This window comes from Mustela nigripes, chromosome 16, assembly GCF_022355385.1.
Source record: "Mustela nigripes isolate SB6536 chromosome 16, MUSNIG.SB6536, whole genome shotgun sequence".
Lineage (NCBI taxonomy): Eukaryota > Metazoa > Chordata > Mammalia > Carnivora > Mustelidae > Mustela > Mustela nigripes.
Window position 1 is genome coordinate 54,592,949 of NC_081572.1, and position 12,359 is coordinate 54,605,307.

Consider the following 12,359-nt stretch of genomic DNA (forward strand, 5'->3'; position numbering starts at 1 on the left):
TACTTTAATGTAAACTGTCATCTCTAATCAATTGAGGAAAGGATGGAGAATTTAATAGATGGTACTGGGACAAGGGCTAACTATTTGAAAATGAAAATTAGGTCTGTATCTTCTATAGGAGCCTAAAATATATTTCAGGTGATTGGATTTTAATGTAAAAAAAAAAAACTTACAGAAAAACCTAAAAAATATAGGTGAATATTTATAATTTCTGGAGAAAGACTTTTCTAAGCACGATGTATGGAAGAAATGGATGACATGCCTGGCTTAAAATCCCCCAAACAAAAAAGCCCCCCAAACTGTCATAGATCAAATCCCACAAATAAAATCAGAAGGCAAATGACACCTGAAACAAATTTCCATTCATATGATGAATGGAGACTATACTTAGGAGTCTTAACACATACTGTGTGTATTAGAATATTTATATTCAGATAATACACAACAAATCCAGAAAACTATCCAACAGAAAAGTGGGCACATGGAAACACAGAATTAACAGACACATAGTTACTGTGGGTGTGCTGTGTGTCAGCACTGTCTTTGGTACTAGGGATCTAGAACAAGCAAAGAGGAAAGTGCACCTGTGTCTAAGGTACGGTTGTTAGCTAATTAGAAAGGAATCTTTTCTTTCTTCTTTCTTTCTTTCTTTCTTTCTTTCTTTCTTTCTTTCTTTCTTTCTTTCTTTCTTTCTCGAGAGAGAGAGAGAGAGAGAGTGAGAACATGAGTTGGGGTGGGGGGTTGTGCAGAGGGAGAAGGAGAGAATCATAAACAGTTTCCATGCTCAGCACTGAGCCTGATGTGGGGCTCGATCTCACGACCCTGAGATCATAACCTGAGCCTAAACCAAGAGTCAGGGGCTCAACCAACTAAGCCACCCAGGAGCCCCTAGAAGAGAAAGCTTTGATCCAAGTGTGGGGAAAAGGCCAAGATGAGATTATCTGGCCCATGACACAGATATAAATATACCCTGACGTACCCCGGGATTCATTTTAAATCTTACCCTCTCTAGAAGAAGGGATTCATGTCAGTAGCCAATATTTGCTCTGTTTAATGATTTTTGTAACATTGAGTGTTTGAGTTAAACAATGCCAGCTGATCTGGACCTCTGGGCAGCCACGTTGGGGGCATATGACCAAAGCAGCAAGACTCACCTTGGCAGCTGTATGTTAAGAGTAGATAAACCTTGGGTTTCTAACTGAGGACCACCTGCTTCAAACACTGCCTCCATCGGTTGTTAAGAACATTCAATAAATTAATTTATAATGGCGATGAAATGTACATCACCCACAGCCTGCTGTCTTAGCGGTTTCCAACTGTACAGCTCAGGGACATCGAGCATATTCCCACTGTTGTCACCACCACCCATCTCCAGATGTTGTCCATCTTGCAAAACTGAGACTCTGTACCCCCTTAACTAATAACTCCCCATATCCTTCCTCTCAGCCCCCTGGGAACACCATTCTGCTTCCTGTCTTTGTGGATTTGACAACTCCAGGAACCTCATGCAAGTAGAACCATATGGCACATGTCCTTTTGTGACTGGCTTATTTGACTCAGCAGAATGTCCTCAAGCTTCCATGTTAGAGTGGGTGTCAGAATTTCACTCCTGTTTCAGGCTGAATAACATTTCATTGTATGGGTACAACACATTTTGTTCATTCATTCTTCTGTCAATGGATCCTTGATTTGCTTCCACATTGTAAATATTGTGGATAATGCTGTTATGAACATCGCTTTTATTTTTTTTTAAATTATGTTCAGTTAGCTACTATATAGTGCATAACTAGTTTTTGATGTAGCGTGAACATTGCTTTTAAAATGGCATACTCTTGGGGTACTTGGGTGGCTCAGGTTTCCACTCAGGTCATGATCTCAGGATTGTGGGATTGAGTCTCGCTTCAGGCTCCCTGCTCCGTGAGGAGTCAGCTTGTCCCTTTCCCTCTGATCCTCCCCTCGCTCATGCTCTCTTAAAATAAATAAATAAAATCTTTAAAAAAATTAAAATGGTACTACCTCTGCAAACATTAATTTGCTTCTGGGAACCTCAGTTTCCCCAGATGTGAAACGGTGCCAGTAATGCTAACCTTATCAGCTGTGTGGATTAAGGAAAGCATTTGAGATGAGGTCCCTAATGTGAGGACTGGCACGAACCAACCATCTCACAAATGATCTTTGTCCCTCACCCTTTCCACCACTGCCCTGTCCTATCCCGCTCATGTGTCCTGATGGCACAGAACAGGAACTGAGAATTGAAAATGTAAAGCTAGGTTCTAATACAGGTACTGAAGCCATGAGGGGGGAGGTGCTGAGGCTTGGGGAAGGTGCTGGATAGACATGCTCAGTGTTGTTCATGGCCCTTTGGGTAGTAACACCCCCATCACGTATGTACGAAGCCACATGGCAGGTGCCAGAGCTCTGGAAGGTTCAGAACTGACTTGGTCGCTATGTATCCAACTGCTATGGTCCATCATTCCCGAGTAGAGACAATGTTTAGATTTTTTCTTTGGGGCTCTGGGCTGGAGGTGGGAACAATGGGCAGAGAAGTGGGTTCTAAGATGGGCTAAGACAGGTACTTTTGGCTAAACATGAAGGGAGACTTTGTAAAACCCAGAATTTTGCTTGCCCGTGGAATGTGATGCTTGGGGTGGACGTGTCCAAGGAGAGATGGGAGGGGGAGGACAGATGGTGGAGACAGGACTTCTGGTAGGTCAGGAGGCGCTCTTTCTCTTTCTCTCTCTCTCTCTCTCACACACACATGCACATGCACACACACACACACGTGCACTCACACGATTTCTCATGGCAAAGAAAAGCAGAGACTTGGAACCCATGCATCTTTCATTGAGAGGTTTCCTAAAATGGGAAGAGAAACAAGAGAAACCTCATGGAAGGAGCAGGAAGGTAGAAACAACTGGGCCTTAAGATCCACTCAGGACACTTTTCTTGTCCCCTCCGCACAAATGACATGAAGGGAGAAGCGACGTGCTCAGCCACGTACCCCTTCTGGCCGATCTGGGTGACCCGGAGGTTCTCGCCGTATCTGTTCTTGATCCACTTCACGCCTTGTAGCTGTGGGTCGACTGCGAGCGGCCAGCGCTCACAGCTGAGAAGTATGGCGGCGTTCTCCGTGGACATGCAGTCTGCAGGAAGGCCCTGGTTCTGCCAGGCTGCCACGTCGGCGTCATCTGTCAGCACCCGCAGGGGATCCAGGGTGGGGTTGACAGGGATGGGGACCTGAGGAGGCGGAAGGGGACACACTATCAGAGCAGAAGCAGGCTTCCTCAGCTGGGGCCAGGGGAGCTCCCAAAGTCGCCAAGACTCCTTGGAAAGCACAATTAAAATCCCCCCAAAGAGTGCTTTTCTGGCTGTGTGATGATTTCTGGGAGTGTTTTCTTCAAGTCCTGGGAGCTTTTTTTGTTTTTTGTTTTTTTTGTTTGTTTGTTTTTTCTCTTGATGGAGGAACAACAGTGGAGATCCAGCCTTCGTGAGCCTCTTCTTGGGTGTACTCATCTAAACCGAATTTCTAGCATGGGTTATATGTGTGTCATCCACAGGCTCCTCTCTGCCCTTGCGCTTGCTAATAGGGTCCCTTTTCCCCCGAGTTCTGATACTCAAAGCCTACCCCTGCCTGTGCCATGTCACCCTTCCCATCACGCACAGCACTCACCACGTGCTGACAGAGGCCCAGCTTGCAAAGAACCAGAAATTCTTCCCTTTCTCCCAGCCCAGAACACCCCCCCCAATTCTGGGGTTGCCTGCATAACCTCTCCCTGCAGACTTGCTGGCTGGTGCATCCTGGGAAGCCCGCCAGCATACCTCCGGGCCTGAGGATGCCTCCCGGGGCCTGGTTCTCTCTGTGGCCCTCGTGTGTGCCCCAGACTCCTCCTTTACTTTTTTTTTTTGTTGGCCACTCTCAACTCATTTAATTCTTCTACAGGTAATATTTTCTACTGGGGACACACTTCACACCTACATTTTTTTTTAAAAATTGGGGTAAAATTCATGTCACTTAAATGAACCGTTTTAGAGGGCCTGATTCTCCAGCATTTGGTCCATCGTGATGTTGTGTGTGATGGCCAGCTCTATCTGGTTCCAAAATGGTGTCTTCACTCCCAGAGGAACCCCATACCCTTTGGCAGTCACTCCTCCTTTCCCTCTACCCTAGGTCCCAGCTTCTACTAGTCTATTTTCTATACCTCTTCTGGATCATTCACATAAATGGAGTCCTACAACAGGTGGCCTTTTGTGGCTGGCTGCTTTTGCTTAGTGGAGTGTTTTCAAGGTTCACACACACATGACCTTTTAATGTCTCTGTCCCTCTCTCCTCTGTGGTTTATGTTCCCTGTTCCCTTGGGAAACCCTGTCCAATCCATCCCCCCATCTCCAGAGTGTCCCTGGAGAGCCCAATGGAGAGAAGAGATGCTGTCCTCAGGTGGCCCAGAGGGCACTGGTTGAGAAGATGGGAAAGCAGGTGGAAGCAGGTGGAAGGACATGGGTACCTCCGACCCATGCAGGGGGATGCTCAGGTGGGAGTGGCAGGAGGAAGCAGGCAAGAAGGAACGAGAAGAGCGGTATAGTTAGCATCATGTGAGCTCACTGGTAGCCCCAGGCTGGCGTGCTCAGGAGAAATTCAGGATGTACGTACTTCCAGCTGGCTCAGGTAGGGTCTCCAGGTCCCATCCATGAGGCTCTGCCGGTACCTCTTTGTAAAGAAGCCGAGGTAGGACACGAAAGCTGTGGTGAGTAAGATGTCTCCACATAACTTGCTTCCCTGGTGTCGGAAGTTCTGTATGGCTTCTGCCCACCTCACATTCTCAGAGGCGAGTCCTCCCACCTGCGGTTTCAGAGACCAGAAGGGAGAGAAGGCTCACCATCCTGCAGACTCTACATAGTACCATGGACTCAGTCACAGAGAATGCACACGGCATGTCTGATACCAGAAGACTCGGAACATTACTTATGTGGCCCTTTTGCTCAAAGGGGACTTGTCACAGCGCATACTCAGTAAACACACCTGTTCTGTGTTATACATTGCATGGGCTGTGGATGGATTACTGTCTTGGAGCACAGGCTTCCAGGTTCTGCCCTTTATAGGCTTGGAGACAAATACCACCTACCTCCAAAGGCTGGGGAGAAAATTAAATGTGATCATGTACATTCGTCACTTAGCGCAGTGCCTGGGCTGCAGAACTTATTAGAAAATGGTATGCCTCCCCTTCTCCTCGCCAAATGCTAGGGATCAGAAAATAAAGAAAATCACTGCCAGGCACTATAAATAATTCACAGTGGGTGGGCACAGAGACACGGTGATCAGGACAGAGTTAGAGTGACTGGACCATGGGTGTGCACAAAGAACCAAGATGGTGGAACGTGTCCTGACTCTGCCCACCGCACTTTGGCAAGGCATACCTCTCTGTGGGACCCCTCTCCAGGGGAAGAGAGGCCTCCTTTCTATGGATATGGTAGAGCTGAGTCTGTGTTAACACTGACTGACCTTGTCCTTCCTCAAAAGATGGAAGTTCTACCAGAATATCATGGTTGGAAGAGACCTTAAGTATTGGCTAACCCAACCACTCCCAGGCCCATTTTGGATTATCTTACTACAACCTCTAGGTGAGCTGGATTCAGAGCCTGGACACCCTGCCTGCCTTCCAAGAGGACTAGTTCAGAAACTGCTTCAGCCAGGCAAAGAAGGCTATGCTAATTTCTGGAAACCAAACAGAAAATGGAATGGAAGCCAGGCCAGCTAGGAGGTCTGGGATGCTTCCTGCCCATTTGCAGAGGAGCTGTCTCTAGACCGAACTGTCCAGTTCAAATGACCATCTCAAGGCAATGCAGCAAGAGCAGGTCCAACAAACAACTACACAGACATACTTCTGGGCCGGCATCTTTCCTCACCAAAGCACGGCCCAGTTCCACCACTGTTGTCACCCGTTTCTCCCTAAACAAGAAAATCTGGCTTCATTGTAGAAACACACGGTGGCCAGAATCAAAGTCAGAAGGCTTCGACTCCACTACCCTTCACTGGCGGCAAGGGAGCTGTAAAGGCTGCCTATGGAAGAGAGTTCATACCCAGCGGACCCTGCCTTGTAGGATCTTAGCTAATGCAGGACAGGAAATATAAGCCATGGGGGAGGTTACAAAAAGGCTATGAATTCTTTGACACTCCATTCCTCAAGAATTGGCACCTGGGCCACCTGGGTAGCTCAGGCAGTTAAGAATTTCACTCTTGGTTTTGGCTCAGGTCATGATCTCGGGGTTGTGGAATCGAGCCCTGCATTGGGTTCCATGCTTAGCGAGGAGTCTGCCTGGGATTCTCTCCCTCCCGCCTCTACCTCTTCTCTCACAGTCTCTCTTTTTCTCTCTCTAAGATAAATATATAAAATTAAAAAAGAGTTCCTGCCTATGCTTCCCGACCCTGAACCTGTGACCACTTTAACCGACAGAACACAGCAGGAGGGATACTGTGTTGGTGTTTGGTCCCAGGCCTTAAGAGACTGGGATCCTCTACTTACTGTCTGCTACAGCGCTTGCTCTTGGAGCCTCGAGACCCCGTTTGAGATGTCTAGGTGCCCTACTGGAGAGAGCTTTGCCCTTCTAGTGGTTCCTGCCAAGGTACGTTGATAAATCAACCATCCACTAGACAAGGAATGCTGAGTGGCCCCAGTAGGCATCACCCTGAGCTGAGAACCTGCCCGGGGAAACCTGCCCAAAGTCCTGACCCACAAAATTACAAGAGACAACAAAATGGTGGTTGTGTTACATCACTAAGATTCAGGGTAGTCAGCAGATACTCCAAGACAAATACCCTGCGGGGACCCTCAACTTAACTCTTAGGGAGGCCAGAGCCTACATGTGTATGCATATGTTTGTGCGTGCGCACGTAAGTGTACATACATGCATGAGGTCACGCTCACAGATGCTCAGGGTCAAGAGGTGTCATTCTTGTCTGCTTCTGTCTCAGATCCTTATCCTGGTCATGCCTTTATCATCAAATATTACACAGCAAAGAGCTGCTGAGCTTGCCTATCGAGTGGCCAGCTTTGTCTTGAAAGGCTTCCTCTGGTCAATGCGCATATACCACATAAGCATGTCATGTCTCACCCCACTGTCTCATAGATCAAGGGCTCCCATCCTCCCAAACATCTCTGTAGGAAAATGGTCTTGACCAGACCGGGGTGTGCTTAGGCGCACTTCTCAGGGCTCAGTCCCTGCATCCCAGCACGTTTTAGTATCGGCTCCTCCCTCTCCCCCTCGCCCACAGCCCAGCACATTTTAATATTTCCCCCCAAGTCAAAGCGGTGCTAAGCTGTGCTCATCTATTCTGTACCTCGGTGGCACTTGACAAGCTTAGCTAATGTAATTACGGCTCAGGCTGCTGAGGTTCACACTCACCAGGCGATTTGCAAGGGAGATGGTGCCTGCGGTTGCTTCAGCTTCTTGCTGACATTTGAGTTTGTCTGCCGTCGCTTTCTCGAACTTGGCTGTGAGTTTGGCCAGGTTTTCATTAAGGTGCTGTTTAGGAAGGAACACAAGGTCTATCCATAATTCCAGCCTAAGTTGCCTCCAGTGGGGCTGAGATAAGAGTCATGTGTAGGTGGTGTTTAGGGAAGGCATCCTGGGGTGGGGGAGCTGTAAGGGACTGGAGAAGGTAGGGCAGGGAAGGAAAGGCAGGCAAATTAGGGGTGATCTCAGGTAGAGCCCTCGGGGAAGCCCAGGTCAGCCCTGTCCTAAGCAAGAAGGCTGAGCTTTCTTGCCCCAGTCCTTGGTGTGGGGCCAAGTGGGGTGATGGACACTGGGGTGGGGTGCATAAACTCTGTTTTTCCTTGTATTGGGAGTGGGAAGGGGCTGCAGGTGTTATTAAAACACCAGTGCTTCTATTAAAAGCAGAAGTGCACCGAAGCCTGGATTGGCCTGAAAATGGTCAGAAGGATGCCAGGGGTCCTGGGAGGGGCGCATACTGTATTTGCTGCCACAGGTCTGCGGTTTGGGACTGGGCTGTGTGCAGTCTAAGTCCTCTCCTTGTTTTCCGGTCCTAGGAGTACAGGTTAACTTTTGCTAACCTCATCTATTCTGTCCAATAATCCTGAAGTAGAGGAGAATTTTGTAAGAAGACATGGTTTCAATGTTTTCTAAATTTATCAAGAGTTTAGAATTGAAGTATGTAGCTTCTGTTGCCCCCAGAATACATATTTGCATACACAAAGACATAGGGACACATTGTAGATACCTCCAAATAGGTCTCATGCCTATGCAGTAGCTGGCATTCAGGCTGCTTTGCTGGCCATTACCATGTCCCAGGAGAAACAAATCAAGGGCCAAGTTTATACAGCCAAGCAGTTTGAAAAGCAGGTGGTGAGTCATCCGATTGACAATGGCAGACTGGCCACACTCATTTACCTTCTCTTCTTCCGAAGACTTCTCTAAAATAATTATGAAGCTATTGAAAATATCATAAACCCGGAACACTGAGCAAATGTTGAGGGTCACTGGAGAGTGAGGGACTGCAATCAATTTATGGCAGACTGGACTTAGAGAAAAGTGGAAAGTACCAGAGGAGGGCACAGGAAGCTACAACACAGAGCAGGCCTCCATTCACCAAAGGAGACACGCACCAGGGATTTAGAAATGTTAGGTGTGATGGAAAGGGGTGCTGAAAGTAAGAGGGCTCATTGGGAGCTGACTGATCTTCTACCCCCATCTCCACCCACGTGCCCAGGGTCCAATGTCACCAGGTGTCTGTGTCACCAGCAGGAGATTCAATAGTTGCAGGGAGAAGACACCACGTTGTGCAACCCAACTTAACTCAACTGATCCTGAAAACAAATTCTGCCAGTCAGTCAGCTCGGCCCTTGCTTGCTGACTCATACCAGCTTTTGAGCACTACTCTTATAAACATGAAAGGACAAGAAGCCATTTGATAAAGACTAAATTAAGGTAAACAAGAGGGGGGAAAAACACCTGAGAAAAGATACAACATTAGTCACAAGGAGCACAATAAAATCCTTCATGAGTAGTTTTTCAGGAAGACTTGAGCTGTTTCATCCATAAAACAAGGAAAGAATGTTAGCAAAAGGAACAGAGGGCAAAAAACAGAAAACAAAACAAAACAATAAAACCCGAAACAAAAACTATTGCAGACGTTACTATTCTTGTTAACGTAAAAAAAAAAAAAAAAAAAAAAAAAGATTCAAGGGAAGGGTTAAAAGATGAATTTCAGGAAAGTTAGAAAGTGTAAGAAAACATAAAGTGACTCTGAGGGAACAAAACAATCATCAGAATGTTCAACATCCAACAAACGTGTATTCTAGAAAATAAGGTAAAAAAGTAAACAGAAGGGAGATTACCAAAGAAATAATACAAAATAATGTTCCAGAGTTGAGGAAAAGAAGTCTCTACATGCTGAGTACAGTGAATCTAAAACATGGCAGCTAAGCACATCAGTGCAAAGCTTCAGACATCAAGAATACAGAAAAAGGGGTGGTTGGGTAGCTTGGTTGGTTAAGCATCTGACTCTTGATATTGGCTCAGGTCATGATTTCACAGTCATGAGATCGAGCCCCATGTTGGCCTCTGCACTGGGCATGGAGCCTGCTTGGGATTACCTTTCTCTCTCTCCCCATGCCCCTTCCTCCACTTGTGCTCTCTCAAGAGAAAGAAAAAAAAAAAAAAAAAGAAAAAAAAAAGTAAAGACTTTCAGAAAGGCAGAAACACAGTGCATTGACAAAGGAATGTGACCCTGACTGCTCATCAGACTTCTCACTAAAGAACAGGGTAAGGCATGCAGTGTTCTAAGTAGGGTGGGGTGGGGAGGGGGACGGACAATAGCATCAGAATTCAGTACTCAGCGAAATTGCCAAGTCAGTTTAAAAATCAAAGAAAGGTATTTCCAGACTTGAACCAATCAGAAAATTGGCCTCTTAACATTTCTGAGAAAGTTACTTAAGAGTGAGCTCCAGCAAACAAGAGAAGAAATCAAGGAAGGAGAAGTCAAGGACTCCATGAGTCACTGAAACCAACCCAAGAAAGCAGTGAACATGTTTCCTCTCCAACACTGATTTGAACTCTGGGACAAGATGAAGGGTCGTGGGGGCAAAAATGGAAGTGTTAGGACACTGGATTGCATGGAGAGGTTAAGGGTAACGAGGTTATGCAAAAGGAACTAATGACAGAGAAAAAAACCACAAAAACAAGTAGAAACTCCAGGGGGAAGGGGAAAGATTGTATAAAAGAAGGAAGTGAATTAAAAATAGAATTTTTTTAAACAAGAAGCAGAATCAGACCTATAAACACAGAGAATAAACTGATGGTGGCTAGAGGGGAGGTGGGGGTGGGCAATATGGGTGAAGGGGAGTAGGAGGTCCAGGCTTCCAGTTACAGGATGAATAAATCACGGGGATGAAAGGCACAGCATAGGGAATATACAGTCAATGATCTTGTAATAGTGCTATGTGATGACAGGTGGTAGCTACCTTTATGGTGAGTACAGCAGAATGTAGAAACTTGTCACATCACTATGTTGTACATCTGAAATTCATGCAACATTGTGTGTCAATTATCCTTGAATAAAAAGAATGATTTTCTTAATCTCCTTTTTGGATCTTTCAATGTTTATGTATAGAAATAGTGATTTTTGCGTGTTTATTGTATATCCTTCACGTTTTCAGAATTTATTAGCCCATACAGCATTTTGTGGATTGTTACTAATAAATAATAATTTCCATAAATAGAGGAAATGGAATACTAATGGACCAGTTAGATCTGCTAAAGAAAAAAAAAATACAGGAAGTTTCAGAGAATGCAAAGGGAATTTACGGACGTTTCACCTTTCCCAGTCAGTCAGTGAACAGAGCCTGGGACACTTAATTTTGGTTGCAGAACAGAGCAGAGATATTTTGTATCTCAGTGACTCAAAAGCAAAAGAAACAATCAGTAGTGGCAACAGAAGGTGGGAAGTGGGAGGTCGGGGAAGAGCTGAAGGAATAGGCAATAATTTTGTCTTGAAAAACCAAAGGTTGCAAGGAAGCTGCTTCTCTGCCCCAGTGCAAGAATTACCTTTAATGTCAATTAAAAGTGGTTGTCATGATGGTGTCACGAAGACACGCAGCTGAAGAAACAGGGATGTCAGCACAGTCTAGAGATGGGGCCAGGAAGATCATGGGAGCTGGTCAGAGGAGCCTGACACTGAATAACACAGGGATTCGTGGGAACTCGTGACAAAACTGGGTTGGATGGGGTTACTCAAGGGGCTACTGAACTCTAGGGTCGGTTCTTGCTGTTTGGGAATCTTCTGATGACTTTAAGGCTGGCCAGAAATCAGATTTTTATGAAAATCTCCTGTTGATTTAAATACTGGTGGTTAACAAAACCGTTTGCAAAGAATGAGTGTGGGTCAAAGGAAACACATAGAAGGTACTAGCATGAAGGCTCTGAGTGGCTTGACCAGTCCTTTTTAACACGAACACTTACAGGGCTGGGGACTGTGGTTTCTCATTAGATGCCTTTCTCTGATATTTTACTTATGTGTCAGTATAAGCTCCGTGAAAATGCATTGTTTTTATTACTGTTCTTTTAATGAATCATTAAATTAATATTTGCTATCATTACAGAAAAAAAGGAAAATACCTATATGCAAAACCCATCCAAAATATACTATGCAGATATAATGCCAGTATTCCTGTTTTTAGGTCTTTGATAATCTGTTTGGGAATATGCTTTAAAAAAAAAAAAAAACAACTTTAGCTTGGATATAATGTTCTTTACTTGGAAGTATCGTAAAATCCTGAAAATAAGGCTGGGGGACAGGAGGAGCTGGCAATGGCCTCAGTGTCCTAGAGGGAGGAATGTCCTTGCCTGGGGTGGCCCTCATGTTAGGGGTGGGAGTGTCATTAGCGTCTGTTAGTGTCTGTCATTAGTGGGGGAATGTCCCAAAGTGTTAGGACGCTGAAAGGCACGTGGATAAACAAAGGAGGGAGAGGAGGATGTTAAAAGCTAGAATACATTTTTTTTTCAAAAAAAAAATTTTTTTTTTGGCAGAAAAGAAGTGTCTTCTTAAGGTAGCCAAGTATTTGAAAGAAGTGCTTGTTGCTTTCACAGGTTGACTGGGCCCATCATGGGAATGTTGGCTAGTGAAAAGTTATAAACATTTTGAAAACATTCCCTTTGCACCAAATGTTCCTTTAGTTAAAATAACTTGAGTGAAAAAAAAAAAAAAAAAAGAAAACCAACTTTGAACATGCAGTTCTAACATTTTTCTGGGAGAGACTGTAGAATATGGAAATTCTCAGGAGGCTTACTCCCTTCAGAATCAGCCGTGGGGGTGTTCTGGTGTTCGGGTCTGGGTGTTCTTTGAAGAA

The 12,359-nt window shown here is 45.4% G+C and overlaps 1 protein-coding gene across 1 annotated transcript in view; it reads right to left on the bottom strand.

Moving 5' to 3' along the window:
- The window catches only part of DNAH9 (dynein axonemal heavy chain 9), a 314,812-nt gene that overhangs the window by 81,929 nt on the left and 220,524 nt on the right, over positions 1–12,359 (bottom strand). Inside the window, exons 51-53 of the mRNA XM_059380821.1 lie at positions 7,399–7,518; positions 4,649–4,837; positions 3,002–3,237 (exon numbers count right to left, since the gene is read on the bottom strand). Coding sequence (XP_059236804.1) covers positions 3,002–3,237; positions 4,649–4,837; positions 7,399–7,518 — 545 coding nt within the window. The remainder of the gene's footprint in view (positions 1–3,001; positions 3,238–4,648; positions 4,838–7,398; positions 7,519–12,359) is intronic.